We start from the raw sequence: 25,591 nt of genomic DNA on the forward strand, positions 1-25,591 counted from the left end.
CCTCTTTCCACTCCCCCTCCATTTCCTTTTTTGAAAAGACCTCCACCTCCCCCTCTCTGAGGTTATAGAAAGGAAAGATGGGGAAAGGGGTGCTGTGAGGAAGGGCCTGGGTGAAGAGGAGGGAGGAAGGTACAATAAAAATGTAAGGTAAATTAATTAATTAATTAAAATTCCAATTATTCTTAAAAAAGAAAACAACAACAACAAAAAAGGCCTTCAGCAGGCAACAGACAAACAGGATAAGATAAGATGCAGTATGACAGCCCCCAAATTGAAGCTGAACAAGGCGACCCAACAGAAGAGAAAACGTCGCAAGAGCAGGTAAAGGAGTGAAGGCCAGGAGTTGCACAAAAGCACCAAGCTAACAGTTCCACTAAAACCAGGCTAACAGCCAGAACATATATCAGAGGCCTGGTGCAGGCCTCATGCTTGCAGCTTCAGTCTCTGTGACCCTACATGAGCCCTGCTTTGTTGATTTGATTTGGTGGTCCATGTTTTTCTTGTAGCCTAAATCTCTAATTCCTACAATCTTTCCCTTTCTCCCAGGGGTTCACTGTTCTCCAATGTGAAGGATATGAATGAGACTCTCAATTTATACCCTACCTCTGTCTCTCTCTCCTCTCCCTCTCCCTCTCCCTTTCCCTCTCTCTCTTCATAATGTCTGGCTGTGAGTCTCTGCACCTGCTCCCTCTGTTGCTAAGGAAGCCTCTTATGACAGCTGGACAAAGCGTGTATCCATGAGACTATAAACTATCATGTGTAATCATTTCGCTAAATTTTTTTAACCAGACATGTTTTACCTTTCTTTGATAAAAGATTCTTCTTAGCAAACATTTGTTATATGTAATAAGGAACCTTGTTGTAGTAATTTCATATACATGTATAACGGATTTTGATCATGTTGACCCCACCCCATTACCTGTGAATTCCTCCTACTTCTGCTACTCTCCTTCCTCTTTCCAACTGTTTCCTCTTCTGCTCTTATATCTTTAAAAAGTTCATTTTGGTGAACTTAGAGAAATTGCTCATAGGAATGTGAGTGAGGTGTTATTTGTGGGAATATGAGTAATATATTGGGAGTTATTCCACTTAAGAAATATCTCTGCCCTGATCCCAACAATTAACTGTTCGTAGATTCCCAGGAGAATTGTGTGGTTAGTTGAACTGCTTATTCCTAATGATCATTATTTGCATATGTGTTAATATACACATATGTATAATGCATATATACACATAGACACATGCATTATGCATATATGTGTTCTCTGTGTGTGTATTTATATACACATACACTCAAGGAAGGGTGGAGGCAGTTGAGCTTTTCCTCATGCTATGATGGAAGGTTGACAGGCCCAATCTTGTGTAGTTTATCATAGTCAATAGAAGTTCCACGTACAGTGGGCATGTCCTGAATGTTCTAAAACATTTCACCCTTTCCGCTATCTCTTATATACTTTTAGACTCCTCTTTTGAGATGTCTAAATAAAAAAATGACATAGATTCTGTGTTTATGGCTGAACACCCAATAGTCATTTATTCTCAGAATCTTAACTAGTTATGAACTTCCCTAGTAACCAGCCTACATAGACACTAATTCATAAGCATAGACATAAATATTTAGAAGACATTCTCAGTGTGTCAATTTAGTAAAACAATTGCGGTAGCTTCTCTACCAAGGGTATGTCCTCTTCAGTTACAGACTTTTGACCAGTCTTTTGTACCAGATATCAGTTTGTTCTTGTGGAGAAGGTCTTACAGTCAATAAAAAAAAAGTTGGTTTGTCCCCAAACATTCATGCCACTATTGCATTGATAGGTCCATGATGCTTGACAGGTTGGCAGAATATATGCAGAAGCCATGGTTAAGTAAGATAGTTAACCCATGGCTCCAGGTGCATATGCAGCAGAGGATAGCATTTTCTGACATCAATGGGAGGAGAGGCCTTTGGTTCAGCAAAGGCTTATTTTCCCAGTGTAGAGGAATTCCAAGGTGCTGAGGTAGGAAAGGGTATTTGGGAAAGGGAGCACCTTCATGGAGGTAATGTGAGGAGAAGGGATACAATTGGGGGAAAGCAATAACATCTGAAATGTAAATGCAGAGAATATCCAATAACAAATAGGAAAAAAGTAAGATAGTTAAAGTCAACTCCCTCTCAGAAGCCTTTGTAACACCTTTTGGCTTTGTGAATGGCAACCTTTTGAGAGGAAGCTTCTAGTTCATCCCAGCTTTGTTTTTATACGTCCTGCAACCAATGCATTACTACCATTCATGTTATTTGCGTTTATTAAACTATTTTTGATACTAAATATTTCTATATTTGACTCTTGCTTCTTGTGTTACAGCCTAGTTTCAACCAGAAGTTGAAATTTGTAGTAAAACTACTGTCACCAGTATATGTTTCTAACTATGTCCTTACAGCATACTATAAGTCCCAGTTTTTAATGGTTGGCCTTGATTCCTGAGCAACTGAGTACTATTGAGAAATTTCTTGACTATGTTTATATCTTGAAGTGTTTTTTTTTTTTTATGTTTTCTTTCTACAAGAAATTTCAGGGGCTCAGGTCTTTCAACAAAGTCTTTATTTTGATTTTTTTATAAGATAAAAAGTATGGATTTGTGTAATTCCTCTGCAGATAGATACACAATTTTCTCAGAACCATTTTCTGAAGAGGGTGTATTTTGTCCAATATAAACTCAAGTGTTTGTAGCTATGTGGAGTTTATTTCTAGATTTTTCTTCTATTGTTCATGTCTGTGTCTATTTTTGTGCCTCACTGGTTAATTTTACATTAAGACATTTATACAACTCTTGATATTTCTGGATTTTACATTTAATATTATGTTCTCTTACCTTTACAAGACAACAATTTTTAGAACAAAAGTTATGTATTTAGTGATAACTTTATACATGTCATGTTTTTCAAACACGCTAGAAACTTTGTTTTTGAATGAATAAATACTTTCTTTTCAAACCTATTTAAAGAAGTTTTCTAATAACAAATTTTGTAATTCTTTAATTTTTATGCTTAAAAATGATTAAGAAGTGACACATTTGCCAATAAACGTAAGAGCTATGTTGGTAAAATTATTTTTTTAAAAAAAGGAGTGATTAAGAAGTTCATACCTATTATATTGGCATTTCAGTTCCCTGAAAGAAATTTTTATTTCTATTTAAGTAAGGAGTCAGGTTACATTAATAGAAAACACATCTCTGAATTAATCTCCTTGTTACACTTTAGGGAGTTAACACCATAGGAATTCAGCTTTCTCTACTGGCCATTCTCCCTCAAGCCTCTAATAAGGACCTATTATCCTTAGGTCATTTAGTTGGTAATATTCCCATAAATTCTATAAGTCTTTGATTCCATGAATTCTGTATCACACTCAGATGAGAATAGCTCCTCATCTTATGAAAAAATGTCAAAAGGTTCTGCTTCCCAGTAGGAAACTTCCTCCATTTCCAAGACTACGGGGATGTGAAGTTCTGATCATAATGACAGTAAGTTATCATAATATGTTCAATTTTATTGGTTAAATCTTCCAGAATATGATGTTTTGTTCCAAATTTAATGTTGTTCTGCAACTTCCGTCAAAAACAAGCAATACTAATTTCTACCATAGTACGAGACAGAGGTTTGCAAAGCTTTTGAGAAAATGTCTAAGGGCACATTAAGAAAAGACCAGGCTGGTATGAAATAAAAGGTATTTTTTTTTTCAGAAAAAAAAAAAACCTTCATGTCATTTTTAATATTTATTATATCAAGCATTTTTGATGGACGAAACATATTTTATATTATTTAGAATTTAATAATTAAAATGTTAAATTTTTTCTGAGTTCAAACTCACTTATAGTTCTAATTGCATAACCGAAATATCAACTAGAGAAACATTTTAAATGAAAATAATGAAAATAGAATTATTCAAACTTAAAAAGGTAGAAATTCTGGCAATTTTGACAACCCAAATAAAATCAGAGTCCATTATGTTAAATAAAATAATCTTTACATAAGGAGATGATACCACAAGATATTTCTCAGGTGGAGTACAAAATAGTTTTATTCATAGAAAAAGAGAAAGAATAGTGGTTGTTGTAGTCTGCACTGGAAGGAAGAAGGATGGTGGTAGAGGAAGGAAGCTCTCATGTTGGCAGTAGGAATAGCCTGGTCTTTTCAGATCAATTACCTGGAATCCTGACTAGAGCTGGACATTGAGATATGTGCATTTCAATATTGCTAACAGAATACGTCGCTATAAAATATGCATAAAATATCTGGGGTGAAGGATTAATCAACAATCTAACCATTCCACATAATATTAAAAATTAAAATGCTACATAATAAAAATAAGTAAGTAAATAAAAATATATCTTTAAATGTAAATAAAATGAGAACCCATCAAATAAGATAGGCTGTGTGATCTGAGGAGTAAAGAATGAAATCTTAGAGAAATGTCAGGTCTTGTTCAAACATATTTTACAGTTTCAAAGTCTCAAGACATTTTGACACTACAATGAGCTTCTTTGAAATGTTCATCTAAGATCTCAGTGAAACTAGCCTATATCTAAGTCTCATTGCAGTCTAAATTTAATTTTATTCATTAAATTATTGTGTGGTTGCTGAGATTACTCTGGTCATGTTGGAATAATTGTAACAGTCACTAGGGGACTATATGATTATTGAAATATGGAAGCTCTGAGAAAGATCTAAAGAAAAACAATCCTGTTAATAACTTTCTTGGAGCTAATAAGATGGATCAAGCTGACAAGTTGCCTGATGACCCTAAGTTGATCATCTCAAATGCGCATATAAGGGAGCTAAAGCCAAGGGGTGATGCTTAATTTGGTCTGAGTCAAACCTGATTGTACCCCATGTACAGTGATGGTCTGAGTCAAACCTGATTGATTGTACCCTATGTACAATGACTGAGAGTATAAAGTCATCAATTACTTTAAGGAAGAAAACAGCTGTCTTGGATAGGTCAGATTGTTAGAAAAGAAAAAAATCACAAAAAAGAGAAGCAAGTAAAACTAATTGAGTTACAGAAGCCAAAGCTTCTGTAAAAGAAGGAGAAAAGGATGTGAGCAGGGCAAAAAAAAAAAAAAAATGAGTAGTGTGTGTGTGTGTGTGTGTGTGTGTGTGTGTGTGTGTGTGTGTTTGTATATAAGTGACAGGCTTTTTTTCACTCATGTGATGGGCCAAGAAAATAAAGGACAAGACAGGCAATAGAATTTGAAGGCGTAGGAGTCTGATTTTACCACGATTCTGAGGATCTTCTGTAGCTTCTTCAGAGTGATAGATGTGAATTGTCCATAAAATAGGGTGTAATTTCTGTTCCCTAGTTATGAAGATTCCATTTTATAGGAAAAGCCTCTGAAATCTGTGTTTAATAGTATCCATAATATTACACTGTGTGCTAGAGGATCTGAGGACATACATCATATTAAATGTGTCTGTTATAATAATAAAATCACCATTGTGTGTGCCTAAATTCTGTCTTTATAGATCCACGAAGGCTCAGGTAACTAAAATTTATCTCCATAACACCATTGGACAGATAGTTAAGGTAAAAATTCAGTTATAGTCATTTAGTTTTGCTTTATTCTTTTGCAGTCTCTTCAAGGTGTTTGTATACAAAGTAGACTATAAATTAAAATATATTTATCCCCTAACTTCAGCATAGTTTATTTTTTGAATCTTTACATGCTTATGATAATACTTTTGATGAAAGAATGTATAAAATATGAATGGATACATAATATAGGTAATGGTTATATAGTATATATGTATACAATCATGCATTGTGTATTTACAAAATTAAGTGTTCCATAATTACAGATTAAAAGTCTTTAGATTATTATCAGTGAATAAACAATAACACATGCAACAATAAGAAAGTTACAACAGAAACTAGGCACACCCTCAATTCTATGTTTCTGAAGAGGTAAAAAATGTGAAGATAAATTCTAGTTAAATTTGTGTGATAACACGGTCTGGCATAAAAAAGGATCTTGTAAAAACAGATTTTTTTATTTATTCTTGAATTTCCACAGTGAGTCAAACTGTTAACTACAACACTTTTCGGAAGTGGCAAGAATTAAACCTTGAGCTGTGTTTGATGACAAAGCATTCTACCATTGATTCAACCCACATCCCATATAAGTGTAACCTGTAAGTTTACTTCACTTTCTAAGCTTCTTGAACTACCTGATGCTTTATCAGCATAAAGCCCTCCAGTAATAGACTCTCTATCTCATCCATTCTTTCATAGCACAGACTTATGCCTCATAATGATGGTTTTAAAACATCATCAAAAGATCGCAGGTATTAAACTTGCTCCTCTGAGATGGGGGTATTGTTTGACTTCTTGTGGCCCTATTTTGAGACCATTTTTATTCTGTCTTCATTAGTTCACAGCCCTTGTTCCAAATGATGGGTCTTCACCTTTTCTACCTCCAGATTTGATGAAGGTGGATCCAAATTTCCCATCACTTGCTGAGTCTCCACCTTTGTTAATAGCTGGGCAAGTTCTACTTCTTTAGATTGTAGCTGTGGATTCAATAACTTCAAACAATCAGAATTGATTTGTTTATTTTATCCAAATTTTTCTTCAAAATACTTCTTCCAATATAAATTTCTTTTGGTTGATATGATGGGCCTTATTCATTGCTTTTTGTACGAGTTCCCTACCCCAAAACTCTTCTTTTGTTCTTTAAGAAACAGTGAAGTAACAGACCCATTTAACAAATGTATTGCAAGTGATGTCTTTGCCTCTTTTTTATGGGCTTTTCTTTGGTACAGAATGCAGAAAATATCTTCCTCTGGTGCATCCATAATAACCTAATTCCATGCTACATAGAATAGAGGTTTTCCAAGATCGAGCTTGCCACATGATAATATGCACTGTGTACACTGGGAACTAAAGGCACAGATTCTTGTTTACATCAGTGATAAAGTTTAAACCAAATACTAAGAAAACTAAAAACTTCAACAACAACCAAGAAAGCCTGCAACCCAGAAAGATTTGCTGAAGAACTTGGGAAAAAAACAGGAAATTGCATTTGTTGAATTTCACTGAAACACACAGATGACATCTCCCTTTGTCACCAAATAGTAAAGCTGTTTGTCACCCTACATCTTCCACTTTCCCAGGAGTTATGAAAGCTTTCATTGGAAAACAAAACAGCTTTTAAGTCATGGACAGATAATGATAGACTAAGTCCTAACACTAGTAAAGACTCCTGGGAAGACAGCTCTTCCCCTAGAAATCCTCTTGAAGGTGGTTCTTGGATATACCCTAGCAGGGCTAAATCTACTAAGACAGCATTTGGGGTCACAAAGTGTTCTAAAAAATCATTTCCTTCACACAGTCTGCACCATGGCATTGCTAAAATCAGCACAATCAGAGCTGTGCTATTAAGAATTAATGCTGAAGTTTATCATGATTTGATCATAAGGTCACAGTACCTTCCAGGAAGCCTCCCAAGAGATTATTCAAGTTTGAACAGGACTTTGACTAAAATGTTGCTGAATCCTTCAGCACACTTGCACACACTGAACATCATGATTTTCCAGCATGAATTTGAACCCACAGCTACATTTTCCAAGAACAAGATTTATGACATTAAAATTGATGATATTGATTAATATTCTTAAGTGTTTCAATGTAAGAACTGAAATAATTATTGTTTTTTGATTTTTGACTAAAGTGACTGACTATACAGACCCCATCTTTTCTTTTCTTGACAGGAAAATGTCTGCATATCTCAAAGACTTTAATAATTCTGAGTTCCAGGTATCCGAGTTTATCCTGCTGGGATTCCCAGGCATCCACAGTTGGCAGCACTGGCTCTCCCTACCGCTGAGCTTACTCTATCTCTCAGCAATAGGGACAAACGTGCTAATTATCATCATCATCTATCAGGACCCTTCCCTGAAGCAGCCCATGTACCTTTTCTTAGGCATCCTCTCTGTGGTGGACATGGGCCTCGCCACAACCATCATGCCTAAGATCCTGGCCATCTTCTGGTTTAATGCCAAGGTCATTAGCCTCCCTGAGTGTTTTGCTCAGATTTATGCCATTCACTGCTTTATAGGCATGGAGTCAGGTATCTTCCTCTGCATGGCCTTTGATAGATATGTAGCTATTTGCTATCCTCTCCGCTATTCTTCAATTATTACCAATTCCTTGATCTTAAAGGTCACAGTGTTTATGGTGCTGAGAAATGGCTTGTGTGTCATTCCAGTGCCTGTGCTTGCAGCCCAGCGGAATTACTGTTGGAGAAATGAAATCGATCACTGCCTGTGCTCTAACCTTGGTGTCACAAGCCTGGCTTGTGATGACAGAAGGCCGAACAGCATCTGCCAGTTAACCCTGGCTTGGCTTGGAATGGGCAGTGACCTGGGTCTCATCATACTGTCATATACTTTGATTCTGCGCTCAGTACTCAGACTCAATTCATCTGAGGCTGTTTCTAAGGCTCTGAGCACTTGTAGCTCCCACCTCATCCTCATTCTCTTCTTCTACACTATCGTTGTGGTGATTTCAATAACACACTTGGCAGAGACCAAGGCCACTCTCATCCCAGTTTTGCTCAATGTGATGCACAATATCATCCCTCCTTCGCTCAACCCCATTGTGTACGCACTTAGGACAAGAGAACTCAGGCGGGGCTTCCGAAAGGTGCTTTGTCAGCACTTACAAGAGAAGTAAAAATCTCTTCTCCTTGATGTACATGGACTTTAGCATCTTCTACACATGTGGTAGCATTCTAGATATACTCGTTGGAGATAGATGTCCTTTTGATGAGGTCCTCTTCATGATTATTTAAAATATAAATGATATTGAAAATGTAAGAAATTAAAAATTCCTTTTACATTCATTCTAAAATTAATAAAAGTTAAATAACTATATTGAAGAATATGGAAATATTGTTCACTAGACCAGATAAGAGTATTACAAAGGTAACTAGTGATTTTTTTCTTTAATTTTAAGGTAGCGCAATGGGTATACATAGAAATACTTACAGTCTTTTTAGTGGTGTGAAATGGATTGAAAGTTTATTGTAACACAGCCAGGGAAGAAAACAGAGAGAGAGAGAGAGAGAGAGAGAGAGAGAGAGAGAGAGAGAGAGAGAGAGAGAGAGAGAGAGCACAGAGCTGTAGGCGACTGTGGTACTAGTCTAACTAATGGCATCCATCTCACCCAACGTAATTGCAAAGGCTGAGAAAAGGGCCACATAACTGGTGATTTATATGCATAACCCACAGTAAAAGCCAATACATTAACAAGTCTGCAAATTATTAGATAGGCTTGCACTTTGTTGACTGTATATTAGGAGCAAAGTCAGCATCACCTTAGTAATACCTGCTGCAGAGACACACTTAGAAAACAATGGTCAAAGCCTGACTGAGCTGTGAGAGAGTGCTAGGTGCTCCGTGAGTGGGTGACCCAGCATGAACAATTAAATCCACTTATATAGAGTTGCTGTCCACTTGTTTCTCTAGATTTGCTCTCTGTCCTTCTATGAAGCTCACTATACAGTTGACTTTCATGTTCCGTGAGATGAGCTTCCCTGTCTTGGGACACGTAGGCACTGAAACAATGGCAATGACAAATAAGAGATTTCGATTTAGTTTAGATCCTTGATTCTTCTAAGTCCAGCCTCCCTCAACATTATTTCCCACAGGGTATCTCATGACACTTCTCAGGTGACCCACTGCTGTAGAACATGTTATCCAGTGACACTTTTTTTTACTTACCTTCTTATTGAGTCAAAAAAATAATAAAAATTACTGTTGTTAGTAAGAAACATGTGTTATTTGTTAAGCTGTGTGGCCTCTTTTCTCTTGTGTGTGTGTCTGTGTATCTGTGTACTTGCAGGTGTAAGAGAGGGTTGGTTGGAGGGAAACTGCCTCATCTTCCCCCATATAAAATAGTCTTTGCTGCCACTGTGCCTTTCCTTAAAATACTGAAATAGGTGGCACCTGAAACAGTGGAGATCCATGGACACAGGGCTGGTGAGACTGCACTGTGTGTAACCAAAGCACAGAGAGGGGTAGGCAGAGCACACAGAAAACATGGCTCTCCACTTCAGTGGAGCCAAAACTCTGGCACAAGACTCGGGATCCACCAGAAACACCCTGGCTCAAAGCCTAAACACACAGTCCCACTGTAAGGCACAGGCCCTTGTCATTGGGAGCCGGGGTTTTCCTGGGAAAGACAGTGCTTAAAGTTCAACTCTACAGACCCTCTTACACCTGGACCAGAGGGGAGTCTGACACATAGGCATAGGAGAGCACATCAGGCGTCTTCAGAGAGCAGAAAGTACTGTGCTATTGGGGAAAAGGTCCATTGTGGTGTAGAGAAAGTCCAGGTCCCTATAAGTAGTACTCTAGACCTGTGAGCACAGGGCTAAGCTACCAGAACAGCCTCACAAGAGCTCCCACATCTGAGCCTACAAAGACAGAGGAGTCACTGCTATCAGAACTCACTGCTTGCCCACCAAAAGCCAAACACTCAGAAGCAATTTTCTCCCTGAACCCACGGGCCCTCAGGTCCATGAGAGAGACGGTACCAATCACTGACAAAAAGACCACCTATAACCACAGACAACAAGACGGCAAGAGGAAAACAAAAGAACTTAAGCAATAAAAAGCAAGACAACCTGTCAACATCAGAACTACGCTCTCCCGCAACAGCAAGCGGTATATTGCCAAACACTCCAGAAAAAGAAGACTCATATCTGAAATCATACCACAAGATGATGATGGAGATTTTTGAGAAGGGCATGGAAAAACTCCCTTTAACAAGTATGGCAGGGCAACCATATTCAAATAGAATCTTTTAAAGAGGAAACAGGTAAAAAACTCAAAGAATCAAAAAACGACAGAAAAACTGAAACAAAGAGGTGAAGGAATTGAAAATGGAAATAAAAACAATGAAGAAAAGACAAAAAGAGACAACCCTGGAGATGGAAAACCTAAAAAAGAATTCAGGAGTCACAGATGCAAGCATCTCCAACATACTACAAGAGATGGAAGAGAAAATTTCAGGGGCCAAAAACAACATTAAAAACATAGACAAAAGATTTAGAGAAAAACATAGACAAAAGTTCCTAAGCCAAAATCTCCAGGAGATCCAGGACACAGTGAGAATACCAAACATTAGGATAATAAGAATAGAAGAGGGTGAAGAATATCATTTAAGAGGCACAGTAAATATCTTCAACAAAATCGTAGAAGAAAACTTCCATACTCTTAAGAATGAGATGACCATGAGCATAGAAGAAGCCTACAGAACTTCAAATAGAATGGACCAGAAAAGAAATTTTCCCCAACACATAATAGTCAAAATTCCAAGAGTTCAAAACAAAGAAAGAATACTAAAAGCAGTAAAGGAAAAAGGTCATGTAACATATAAAGTCAGACCAATCAGAATTATACCCGACATCTCAACAGAGACTATGAAAGCTAGAAGATCCTGTACAGACATCAATCAGACCCTAAGAGAACACAAGATCAGCCAGGCTATGTCAGCCCAGGCTACTATACCCAGCAAAACTCTCAATACCATAGATAGAAAGACCAAGATATTCCAGGACAAAACTAAATTTACACAATATCTGACCACAAACCCAGCCCTAAGAAGAATAATAGATGGAAAACCCAACTCAAGGAGGAAAATTATATCCTAGAAAAAAACAAGAAAATAACTAACAAGAAAACCAAAAGAAAAATGACACACAGACATAATTCTACCCCTAATAGCAACAATAGCAGTAAACAGCATCCACTGTTCTTTAATATCTGTTAACATAAATGGACTCAATTCCCTTTTAAAGAGACATAGGCTATCAAACTGGATACATAAATAGAATCCAGCATTTTGATGCATACTGGAAACTCATCTCAGAGACACTATCTCAGCATAAAACTCTGGGAAAATAAAACTTCCAAGCAAACTGCCCCAAGAAACAAGCTGCAGTAGCAATTCTAATATTGAATAAAGTAGATTTTTAACCAAAAGTTATCAAAAAATGAGAAAAGACACTTTTTACTCACTACAGTGAAATTTTACCAGGATGAATTCTCAATCTTTAACCTATATGCTCCAAATACAAGAGCACCCATATCCATAAAAGAAACCCTACTAAAGCTCAAAACATACATTGTACTACACACAATAATAGTGGGAGACTTCAAAACCCCCTCTCATCAATGGAAAGGTCATGGAAGTAGAAACTGAACAGTGACACAGTCAAATTAGAAGAGGTTATGAACCAATTGGAATTAATATATCTATAGAATATTTCACCCTAAAACAAAAGAATACACATTCTTCTAAGCACCTCACAGCACCTTCTCCAAAACTGACCATATAGTCCGTCACAAAATAAGCCTCAATAGATATAAGAAGATTGAAATACTTCCATGTATCCTATCAGGTCTCTATGAACTAAGGCTGGTCTTTAATAACAACAAAGACAAAAAAAGCCCTTATACACATGGAAGCTGAAAAATGCTGTACTAAATGATAGCGTGCTAAAATAAGAAATAAAAACAAGAAATTAAGAATTTTCTAGAATTTAATGAAAATTAAAAAACAACATACACAAACCTATGGAATAAAATGAAAGCAGTACTAGGAGAAAAACTGAGGTTCAGTGAACAATTCTATCAGACATTTATTGACAACCTAATACCAATACTATCTAAACTACTCCATAAAATAGAGTCAGATGAAACACTACCCAACTCATTTTTCAAGGCCACAATAACCCTCATTCCAAAACCACACAAAGACCCTACAAGAAAAGAGCACACCGAACAAATTTCCCTTGTGAACATTGATGCAAAAATACTCAACAAAATTCTGGCAAACTAAATCCAAGAACACATCAAATGATCATTCACCATGATCAAGTAGGCTTCATTCCTGGGAATGGGTTTAATATACAGAAATCGATCACTGTAAAACACCATATAAACAAACTCAAAGAAAAAAAACACATAGTCGTCTCAAGATGCTGAGAAAGCATTTGACAAATTTCATCACCCCTTCATGTTAAAAGTCTTGTAAAGAACAGGAATCCAAGGCCCATACCTAAACATAATAAAAACAATATACAGCAAACCAATAGCCAACATCAAACTTAACGGTGAGAAACTTAAAGCAATCTCACTAAAATCAGGGACTAGACAAGGCTGCCCACTTTCCCCCTACCTATGCAACATAGTACTGGAAGTCCTGGCCAGAGCAATTAGACAGAAAAAGGAAATCAAAGGGATACAAATCAGAAAAAAAGAAGTAAAAATATCACTATTTGCAGATGACATGATAGTATATGTAAGTAACCCCAAAAATTCCACCAGAGAACTTTTACAGATGATAAACAACTTCCGCAAAGTGGCTGAATATAAAATTAACCCAAACAAAATAGTAGCCTTCCTGTACTCAAAGAAAAAACATGCAGATAAAGAAATTAGGCAAAAGATACCCTTCACAATAGTCACAAACAATTTGAAATAACTTGGTGTGACTCTAACTAAGCAAGTGAAGAACCTATATAACAAGAACTTCAACTCTATGAAGAAGAAATGTTTGTTTGTTTTTTAAAGAAGGATTTTTTTTTTTCTTCTGGGTCCCATCACTATTTCTTTCCATCTGGACACTGGAGTCACCTACTCAGTCCTGACAGAATTGTGAGAACCAATCTCTCCTCATTTCCTTATTCTGGGGGTAAAGAGACAGCCTTACCAACCAAACTCCACCAAATATCTGTATCTCTAGGGGTACCCCTTACCCATTGCTTGCTAGTGGCACCAGCCTGTTTCATCTCTTTGATGGCAAAGGACTTTTTAACAACAATGGGAGCCTCTTTTTCTTTCATCCTACCTTATCCCAGGTTCCCCAGCCATTCCCCTCCTTCTTCACCAAATCATACAACCCAATTTACATTTCCCTTGATGGCCTCCCAGGTGCATTCAGGGGTATGGACACCTAAAATCCTCTATAGCCAAACTCCTCCCCTTTTTGTCATTTAATTTTAAAACCTTTCATGCCTATCTAAAGCAAGAAGTGTGGCATCATTCTCCCTCCTGGTTCTCCTTTCATAGCATTGTTGAGCTCAACTTGTGATAACGCTACCGTTGAGCTATTGAGAGAAAGTTGCCAAAGAATTGCTCATGAGTTTCCTGTGGCAGTTTGCTGCCTCCACAACCTCACCTCAGTCTGGTTTTGCAAGACTTGTGGTTTCTTCAGGATTAAACTACAGCGGCCTGGTATCTGCCTGCAGAAAGAACTAGATTGTAGCTGCTGGTTAGAGCCAGTGTCTGCCTGCTGCAGCTGCTGATTCATATTTGCTGAACTACTAACCAAGAAGATCGAGCTCACACCAAAAGAACTATTGCTAACAGGTCCAGTTCCCCCATATCCTAACTTTTCTCTTCTACTACCTCTGGTGTGTGATAGGATAGAGGAGAGGTTGAACCCTTATTAAAAGTAGGCTGCAAAAAAATTTATGCCTACAAATTTATATTCAAAATGAATTCTAAGAATTAAACATAAAATTGATTTTTGCAAAATTAAGAAATGAGGGAAATGAGCCTGAAAGACAGTGGAATAATTGGTGTCATTGAGGTCAAAGAGTGTTAAACTGAGATTCAGAAGAATGGGCTCTCGAGAGTGAAGAGTGACTTGTCAGGGATTAAATGCCTGAAAGTTAGATTAAAAATAATTTGAATGCAATGATACAAATTTCAATTCCAAGGTATTTCCAAGGGCTTAAGTAGCGAGTATGTAGGTGTTTAAGCTTTGAAAGATAAGTCAGAATACTGAAAATGGAGCTACCTCAGACATCAATCTGAATAGAAAGGTTAGATGCCAGAGAATCAAACAATCCTATTAGAAAATCGGGTACAGAGCTAAACAAAAAATTCTCAATTGAGGAATATTGAATGGCTGAGAAGCATCTAAGGATGAGTTTGACATTCCTAGTCATATCCCTGCTGCCATATTTTGCTTGCAGAGTCTATCATTAAATGGAAATGCTGGGGGGACATTTTCATTTGAACCTAGCCAACCATAGCATTTTTGTATTTATTCTGCTTGAAACAAATAATGTCATTGCATCTTATATCTCATCACATGTGGTAAAATAATATTATGCATTCAGTACTACAACATTCTTTAGCCAAAAGCACCAGCGACTTGAGTACATTTGTCTTCCAAATTAATACTAAACCTATCTAGAGTCTCAGCTGCACTAATGTCCAAGTTCAGACTCTAAGAGAGACTGTGGCTGTTATTGGCTATCAGAATCAAGATTGGGGCCATTCACTAGAACATTTATAAATGGCTTCACATGTTTCTTGGGGTACACATATCATAGTAATTGGGCTCCAAGGGGAATCTAGTAAAGCCAAGCTTATTAAGAGGCCCAGATTGAAACTGCAAAGATTTCTTTTGACAACATAACCCTATAAGTCCTCAAAGGTCACTTCTACTGAATATTATTTGTCAATGAATGCTACAGTTCATTCTATATTTGATGCCAAGAGCCTTCCCAGGTCTCCCCCTCCACCCCCATCTCTTTCTCTGTCTGTCTCTCTTAAGCAGCAGTAGGGAAGCATTGGTGATTGGAGTCATGTTGATAGTAGACAGCTGGTAACAATGATGGGCCATTTATAGAGTCAAACGTAACGACAAAACAAAACTTAAATATCTGGGGCTTGCAAGAATGTCCAGTGAGAAACTCTGAACTCTTTAAGTCCTAAGTGTACATATGCATAGAAAGAATATACGATTAGTAATTGGTTCCTGCTGGCAGCAGCTGAAAATTAAGTAAGGATTAATTGTTAGATTTCCTTTCTCTCTAGTACAGGAGTCATCATGCCCCTGCTGGCCAGGTGAGAGGGAGGCCTGAAGCAATTAACTCTTTGTGAACCAGGACAAGAAAGTCATGCTCAAAAACTTTCACATAAACATAGACACACACATTCACACACACATTCATATCAGGCCCAACCACCTCTCTCATCCACTCAACAAGTATTTATACACACACACACACACACACACACAAAACACACACACACACACACACACACACACACACACACAGTGGATGGAACAAAAGCCACCATGAGTAAATTTCATTGAGAAGCACCAACACAGAACGAACTCACTTATTGTGGATGGAAAACAAGCTCCAACCTCTTTGCTCAGAGGAAGAAAATGCTTCTACTTCTTTATTGCTGAATGAAAGAAGCCCAACTATAAGAAAAAAGCCCCATCCTTATCGGAAAGAAAAAACTTGTCTCATGCCAAAGAAGCCTGTTTGCTCTGCTCTGCTCTGTTCTGCTCACTGTCATCATTCTTAGTTCTTATACTTTTTCAAGATACATAATCACATGGAATTCTAAGCATCTTTCTTCAAGTTCGCAATAAGTTTAAATCATAGATTGAAGAAGTTACAACAGAAATATTTACATGTGTTTTCATTAAGACTAGTTATCTAATTAAACATTCATTATCGGCTACTAACTCTAGAGTCATTAAGAGTTTATAACAATAATTTTTGTGTAATAAGTTAGCTTAGTTTTATCTCATTAGCTTTTAAGTTTTATGTAAATTAATCCAGTCAATATTTTATTTTCTCTCTTTGCACCAATAGTAAATTATCTATTACCAGTTTATGACCTTAGTTATCAAATAATCATTTCACAGCCAGCCTAGAAGAAATGTTTTCCCTAATCCTAATTTTATTTAGAATCTGCTTCATACTTTAGTGCAACTAGCCTGAGACACATGAAGGCTGCAGAGCCTAAGTGCAGCCTTTTCTGTGGGGGACTAGAAGTTGTTAGTATAAATTTATAAATTGTATAGAACCGTTATTTAGTATTATGAAATCATTAATCTGTCTACATAGCATCCCAAAAAAGTGCAACGTTATTGATCTGCAGAAGATCTGACTAATAAAATGGACTAAAGTTTTAGGACTATTACCTTATACCATAGTACAGAAAAGGCATATCAGCAATAGGACTCAACCCCAAGGTGAGATTTCTGAAAGTCTTGTAATCCAGAATTATCCATCAATTGCAGCCATTCAAATTGATGAGTCCTCTCCAGAAAGTCACTTGTATGCCTTTAGCCTTTTCTAGATAGTTCCTGACAATTCAAGAAGGTGGTTAGACTGTGAACGTTGCCATGGAAATTACAAGCCAAGGTACAAGTAAGTATGGACATCATAAGGTATTGTGACCTCACTGAAAAGTAAAATCTGCCACACAGAATAATTAAAGGGTCATTTATATACATAATAACATTTCCAATATTCATGGCAGCAGTCTATTTTTATTGTTATTCTTGTTTTATTTGTATGAAAGTTGAAAAAAATCTTGAAGGAAAAAGGTCTCAGGCTGAAGAGAAAACTAAAATAAGTAGAGGTAATTAATAATATATTTGAATATGAGGTTTAAGGGTGTGCATGTTTGGATAAATAGTTAATGTTAATCAAGTAACAGTTATGTGGAGCATAAAGGATATTGTTACCTTTAGCCCAGAAAATTACAAGAACTAACTCTTTGGAATCTATCAAAAGACTGGGTCATTTTGATCTGGAAAGGGCAGAGATTTGTTGCATATAAGAATCTCCCAAGAAATCCTTACAGATTGCAGATGTTCTTTAAAATAAGAGTGAACCTGAAGTTTAAATTTTATCAAGTCCTAGTATCCAGAATAGTTCAGAAAACCACTGTCTTACAGGATTAATTTTCAGCAAATATGCTTTTAAAAGAGTAATCATTTGCTGATTCCAGCTCTCATATAAAAAATATCCTACAGAAATATGGCATGTTGTGAAGTTTTTATTAATCTGTTCTAACTTGTTTATAGTTATAGCCTGTCTACACTTTATGTATTCAATATGCTATATCATACATCTTGAAAGTATTATTTGATATTATACTTGATGTCAGCCCAAAGGCCAAGAGATAATTAAAAATCTTACCTACAAATGGCAGCTAAACCTCCCTTTTCTCTATCTTGTCAGGAAGGATGTCTTCTTTGGTTCTTATTTGGCTTTTGTAAACATGGGCTAATCTTCCACACTTTCTATCACCCAGAGTAGATTTTCTACCACTTCACATAAATTTAGGTCGGCATTATGAGTATTTCACCTTTAAGAAATATGAACTAGTCCTAAGCTGATACCATTCACTCTTATTTTTACCAAGCCCTCAGTGTTGTTTCAATGGTTGACTTTGGGGAAGAATAGGTTGATTTTGTCCTGAATCTGCTTGGTCTTTACCCCATAGATAATTGGTTTGATGGCAGGAGAGATGGCTACATAGAGGTTTGCAAAAAGTATATGGAAGGAGTGGGGGATATTGTGACCAAAACGATGGGCAAGGACAGAGAATATGGCTGGTGTGTAGAATATAAGAATGACACAGACATGGGAACCACATGTGCTAAGGGTTTTCTGGCGGACATCCTGGGAGGGAAGATTAAAGATGGCACATAGAATAACAGTGTAGGACATGCCAATCAAGATCAGTTCTGACATGACAGTCATTATGGGTACTGCAAGGCCATACCAGATATTGATGGAGATGTCAGCGCAGGCCAGACAAACAATGCCTATGTGCTCACAGTACGTGTGGGGAACGACGAGTTCTCGGCAGAAAGGCAGTCATTTTAGCAAGAACACACACAAGAAGATGATACAAAAGCTCCTGCTGATAATCGCCACCACAATCTTAGTAACAATCTAGAGCGTGAGGATGGCGGTGCATCTTAGAGGGAAGCAGATGGAAACATAGTGGTCAAATGCCATGGCCAGCAGGATAGCAGAATCCATGGCAAAGCTGAAGTGGAGAAAAAAACATCTGAGTAAGACATCCAGCTAATGTGATGTGCTGAGGACCCAGCTAGAAGATGCTGAAGGTTTTGGGAACACATGTATTACACAAAATGAGATCTGTACCAGCCAGCATGGAGAGGAAAAAGAACATGGGCTCATGAAGGCTGTGCTCCATAAAAATGAGGTAGAGGATGCTGTTGCCTGCAAATGTTACAAAGTAGATAATAAAGAAAGGGATCTCAATCCATATATGAAAGTGCTCCAGCCTCCGGATTCCCAGGAGGATGAAAAAGCGTGGATTGAAACTACTGAGGTTGAATGTAGTCACTATGGGCATGGGTTAAATGGCTCTCGTAAACTGAAAATGAAATGTGACAGTTACAGTGATCCAAGCAAACTTTCCCAATACCATTACCTCTCAGAAATCATTAATTTATCCCTCTTTTCATCTTTTTATGAATATATGTTTGCCAAACTTTCAATCATATAATATGCATCATTGGAGTATTTTTCCCAAAGACTTAAGTCACATGACTGAATCAGTCCTGACTACTGACAGCAACCCAGTAAAGTTTCTTTGGAAATTTTGTGCATTAAATAATACCACATAAAGAATGAATTAGGTAGGTTTCTCAGAGATGGAGCATTTGATTAGAATGTAAAAGATCCTATGCTCAATACCCACAAATACAAAAATACACATTTCAAACTATGTTACATATTAGTCAGAGATCCATTTAATTATCCAAATGCTAATTGGGGCTTCATACAAACAGACTCGGTGTCTGAAACCTAAGCAGATCTTCCAGTGTGTTGTTCTGCTCTGCTTCTTCACACTCAACTATGCTATACCCCTTGTATCTGCTCCGGTTCTCATTATTCCTATAGATGGTATGTATACACACACGCACATACATGTATGCACACACACACACACACACACACACACACACACACACACACGGAAAGAGAACATCATGTGAAAAAATTGCAAATAAAAAGATTTAAAAGCAAGGAATGAAGGATTTTTATAATATTAAATAACATTGTACAGAAACAAATGTTTTGACAACTGAAGCAAAGCAGATGAAACTCAGAAAAAAATAAAACAATTGAAAAATATTGTTCATGAGTTACTCAGACATATAAATAGGCTAACTTATATAAGATAAATAAAACAGATACTCACAAATTATCTCCTTCCAAATAATGCCTTGTTTAGACAGTTTAAGACTATAATTGTTCTGTTTGTTTTGCTTTCATGGTGCTATGAATTGAACCCAGGATTTCACTTGTGATCTGCAAGCACCTAATCTAAATAGATACTCAAGTCTATCTTTCTACAGTTAAAGAAAAAATAGCTCAAGAAATTAATAGGCCTACAGAACCTTAAAATAACTCTATACTTACTTTAAAAACTACTATAAGCATTTTGTGAGAACCTAGACAAATGTTCATTTATTCAGTCACTCAAAAAAAGGGGGGCTCTCTGTTAGCTGGGGACATAGCTTGGTGGTAGAGTAATTGCCTAGTACTCGCAAGGTCCTGGGTTCAGTGTCTAGGGTTTTTGTTCTAATTTATTTTTGTTTTAATTGATTTTCCTGAATCAATATCTCCATGTGAACTAGACGATAATTTTATTCTGTAAGGAGATTTTTAAATGTTCTAATGAGGTATAATGGCAGCCTGAATTACTCTAACAAGAGAGATTAATAAGCCAGGTTTTTACTTGTTTTTTTTTTTTTTTTTTTTTTTTGCATAGATCCACTTTATGTTTTAGCTTTAAAATGTAATTTTAGAAGTTATTTAAAATAGGCTCACTTCTTTACTATCTGCCAAGTTCATGTTAACTTGAAAACGCATTTCTTGAGTGTTTGAGTCCATTCCATATTCTTAGCTCTCTAATGAGCATCCTGACTTCAATGCATGAGAAAAATTTCCATAAATCTCTTGGTTCTTTACCTTAACAGCACCTGGGTGTGGTTGACTTTGTTGTAGACCTGTGGTTCCTAGATGGTACTCTAAAGACTGCCAATTATCCCTTTGCCCAGACAAAGGATTACATTAACAATAGGCTAGATGAAACTTTCAATGGGAAAGGTTCATACAGTCTTTCTCCACATCACAAGTGAGATCATTTCAGTTTACTATGCTACCCCAAACTGAAAAACCACCAGCTTTTGTTTGATCTGCTCAAAGGTTTTTCTTTTGCGGAAAACTTATGCTTATCCACTGATCACCAAATTTCCTCGTCATGTGAAAGTGAGAAAATATTTCTAGGCATTTATGATTATCAAATCACAGTGCTAATTACACTGTCTTACTTGTTTCAGGAGGCTCTCTCATTTCAGAAGCTGTAAGCCTTAAAAAGGCAGAAATCCTGGGTGTGTTTTTTATCTCCTTGGGACAGTGTTTGATGCTGTCTCACTAAGTGCATTTACTATGAACTAGTGGGAAGGCAGCTTCTTGACACAGTAATTAATTTGATCAGTCAATAACTATCAATTATGCTATTCATAAAGATTATTATTGTTCCCACCCATGAAATTCACCTATCTCTCCCTGTCAATTTTCTATCACAACATCTCACTGTAATAGAAAAGATAGGCTCCTGAATTTTACCACTGAGAATTGTAAGATCTAGAAAGGCATGAACATTATTAGCTTCCTACATTTAAATACTTCTGGACTGAGGAAAAGCTCCTACCATAGAATCCACCAAGCCAGTCTTCCTCACTAAAGGATACCCTCTGAAGAGAATCGTCAAGGAATGGGAAATTAGTACCTTCCCCAATTACCTGTAAAGTCCTACAATTTTTTTATTATTTTTATTTGCTATTCTCTGTATTTAATTTTCAGATGTTATCCCCTTTCCACTCAATCCCATCCCTCTCCCCCTCCCATTGCCTCCATAAAGGTGCTCCCTCTCCCAACCACCCTCTCCCACCTCAGCATCTTGGCATTCCCCTACACTGGGAAAACGAGCCTTCGATAAAGTCCTAAGGTCTTAAGGCCTATTCCAGAAATTAAATTTGCATTAAGTATATATGTTACTCTAGGGTGCAGAGGAAGAACCTATCTTGATACTTCCCTCCATTACCACCAAAACAATGAGTTTACAAGTACAAACATTTGCTTGCTTATATGAAATAACATGTAAGTCTTCCCAGTGGTCTTCCAGTCTGCAATCTCCAGATGGATGGCTGCAGTTTGGTATGCCCAAGCCAAAACAAAATTGTGAATACATATTTGCACTGAAGGTTATCATGTTCTTAGGGTAACATTTGCCTTCCCCAAAAGTATAGAAATGCTTTGAGGAAAGCATTGGGATGCACTAAGATTTAAATTGGACACTTTTTTTTTGCACCATTGTCTCATGTTATGGTATGCTGTAGAAATATGGGTGGTGTTCTAATCTCTTTCTGTTTCATAGATCCCACCTTTGCCACAGTTCCTCTTTGCTCCACCAGCTATTTCTCTCCAGATCTACCAGTTTGACTTCCTGTAGGAGTTCTATCCTGCTTTCCATCAATTTATACCTCAGAGGTCTGGTCCTTTTGCAAAAACAGAGTTAAGACTGGAGAATTAAAAAATGCAGCAAGGAAAGGGAGGAGGAAAAAGCAGGAAAAGCAGTCTCAATGTCATGAAAGACAAAGGGACAAAAGTAGCATACAGGGGACCATGCTCACACCAAGGAGGAGCCAAGGCAGAGCCTAGAAGGTAGAGTGTTAATAAACATCCTAGTCTTCTCCAGGGATCATAAACTAGTAGGAACCGAGAACCTCAAATCCTGGGAGAATTAGGTACCCATCATTCAAGTTAGCCTAGGACCCGAGCAAATATCCAGTTGAATTAATGTCCTAATTCCTTAAGAGCCTATGTTGCTCATGTTAGTAGAAGTTTGGGGATCTTAGAAAGGAAGGAAGATCATGGAGAAAAGATAAAATATATTTTCTTTTTCCTTACGATGGACAGCATTCCAATAAGAGTTGAATTAAGTAAAGAAAAATCAAAACATACGGTTTTAATGTTCAAATGATGAGGGGGAATTAAAAAAGAAAGCCCAAAAAAGCCAAGAATTATTGTGTGTTTTTAAGCTTGGATTTAAAAAAAATACATTCAGCCATTGCCGGTACTAAAAAAAAGTGTCTTAATAAGACCTACTTTATGCAGATTCTTGTTGTCTTCTCTGTATGGAATTATTTTTCCTCAAATAGCAGATACCACACTTCTAGAATGTGGCTTTTATGATATGCTTACAGTTGAGGTACAGCACGACCTCTCTAGGTTTTATTTATTGCTTTGGGATAAAATTCTAGTTTCCATGATTTTCTTTTTTGAAAATTCTACCTCTCTAGGGCAGTAGGAATATCAGAGAGAGGAAACACGGAAAATTATAAATAAGAATGTGGAACCAAAAATATATGGAGAAAAGGGAATGAAAAATTTTATGAATTTAAAGACCTAAAACAGGGAAAATGTGGTGTTACTTTTGTTTTAATTAATTGCTAATAGCATTCTCCTTTTTCCTATGTTATTTTCAGCAATTTTCTAAAATCTAGAGCAAACGACTTTGAAAGTCTAGGAGTACTTTTACTGGTTATGAAGGAAAGACAGGTAAATTTAGGACATAATGCAGTGGATTAAATAGTGTACTGCAGGTTGAAAGCAGATTAGAAAAGAAACAAACTGTTACCAAATTCAGTTGAATACAATGTTCAGCCCACAAGCATCTGGTGGTCAGAGGAAAACTCTCTTTCCACCATGGTTACCAGGGATTGAAATCAGGCTTGGTGTTGGGTACCAAACAGAAAATGACTGAGCCAGCTCTTTGGCCCAAGTCTCTTAATTTTTAATTGTGGTCTAATAAAGCAGCCACCACTAGAGTCTCTCGTGAGCTGCCTGAGGAGGAAGGAAAATGACACAAACACTCCAAGTCTAAAGCCATTCCAGACTCACTATTATTGAGTCCCTGGGGGACTCCTTGCGCTCACTGTGGCTAAATAAAAATGATTTTATTTCCACTGAAGATTTTAGACTGCATCCTCAGACTTTCTTTGTTTGTTGGATGGTTTGTTTGTGGGTTGTTTGGTTGTTTGGTTGGTCTTTTTTGTTTGTTTGACGGTTTTTTTTTTTCAAAACAGGGTTAGTTTCTCTATGTATCACTGACCAGACTGGCAGTGAACTCAAAGGGATCCGAATACTTTTGCCTCCCCAGTGCTGAAATTAAAAGTGAGTGCCACCATACCTGGCAGATTTATTTCTATAAGATGAGTTTATGCATAGCTCCCACCCAATATGTACTAGTCCATGTATGATGTACATTGTATTGGTAAAATGTCATATGCTGTTTGAGTTCACTAAGAAGTTGATTCTGGAAGTGGGCTTGACCCACCTGCCCTTTCATTCACACCCATCATATCTGTCTCAAAGTGTTCTCTAAGATCTCTCTAACTCTGTGACTGAAAGAAAAGACAACAGATAAACAGCCCAAGAGAAAAAATAATGTGCCCTTCAAGGAAACAATCTTATGTAGTGGGATCGATGACTGTAGACTCAAAGTTGAGAATGAGAGACACAGAAGGCTTCTGTGACAACCCCCACCCCTGATAAAAAGAAACAGTGTAGACAAAAAGCCATTGAAGAGACTCTTAAAGATTGTGATAGGAATGCTATTGGATAGATCCCCACAAGTGATGGATTCTGGCATGTACTGGGATACAAGGTGAAAAAGGACTCAGTTTCTTAGGCACTGCCCACTGGGAGCTTGACCATGCGCCAGTGAATATATGGACAACGGAGATTGGAATTGATAATTATTTCCTCCTCTTTCTCCTTTTCTTCCTCCTCCTCCTTTTCCTCCTCCTCTTTTTTTTTCTTCTGATTTAGAGGATGTCACAAGGGTGGAAGGTAGTCCTGAGAGGACTGGGTGCAGTATATAAAATTTCCAAAATATTGATAAAAAATATTATCTTAATCTTTTCAAATGTGCCCTTGAGAACAGCTTGAAAGAATTTCATAGGTCACTGTTGTTAACCCCATGCTATAGAAACACAGAATAGAAGTGCGTGTGGTATGGGAAGAGAAACAAGATCAACCAAGGGAAGCACATCCTTGGAAAGAAGCATCCTTGGGGAGAAGCATCTTTAGAAAGAAGCATCCTTGGACAGAAGACTCAGTCAGAACTTCTCCTAGTCAGGCATTTGCAGAATATCTGCTGCAAGCACCAGGCTTACACCTCCTTCTGTGTTTTTTTTTTTTTTCCTTTTTTCCCTTTTATTTGGGAAACTTGCCTCAGAGAACACTTTGTTAATCCTAGGATACTTTATCCTGAACTCTAGCTGACTGTTTCAGCTTGATTTCCTCAGTCAATTTCTGGTTGTTTTGAGCATCCAATTTGATGATGTTATCTATCTCTGTGTCTTTCTATCACGTGATTATCTGTTGCTTTTGCTTGTTGTATACTTACTAAGTTCACTCATTCAAAGCCCAAATATGCCAAGCAGAAATCATTGTCCATACTACACAGATCTCTATGCTAACCAACTCATACAAAATATGAGGCACAGAGTAAAAGAACAAAAATTGAACCTCTCTTCTGGAGATACTTACTCCAAGAGTCAGGGAAAGTAAACATAAACTGAGAATAAATTACACATGCCATGTAAATTACATGCAATACTTGGAGTTTTATGAAGAACATGTATACATGATCCTAGGACAATGA

At 37.1% G+C, this 25,591-nt stretch overlaps 1 protein-coding gene and 1 pseudogene across 2 annotated transcripts; one reads left to right on the plus strand and one right to left on the minus strand.

Annotated features, from left to right (window-relative positions):
- Window positions 1–7,748: 7,748 nt before the first annotated feature.
- On the plus strand, window positions 7,749–8,708 carry LOC308418027 (olfactory receptor 56B1-like; the record flags this gene model as incomplete). The annotated part of the gene is made up of 1 exon (XM_080913365.1): window positions 7,749–8,708. The coding sequence occupies one exon, from the start codon at window positions 7,749–7,751 to the stop codon at window positions 8,706–8,708; it is 960 nt and encodes a 319-aa protein (XP_080769491.1).
- Window positions 8,709–18,249: 9,541 nt separating this feature from the next.
- Window positions 18,250–19,201, minus strand: LOC308418054 (olfactory receptor 52H1-like; annotated as a pseudogene). The gene has a single exon. The product of its transcript is annotated as an olfactory receptor 52H1-like (transcript).
- Between the last annotated feature and the right edge of the window lie 6,390 nt (window positions 19,202–25,591).

Source organism: Micromys minutus (assembly GCF_963924665.1).
Source record: "Micromys minutus genome assembly, chromosome: 2".
Taxonomy (NCBI): Eukaryota; Metazoa; Chordata; class Mammalia; order Rodentia; family Muridae; genus Micromys; species Micromys minutus.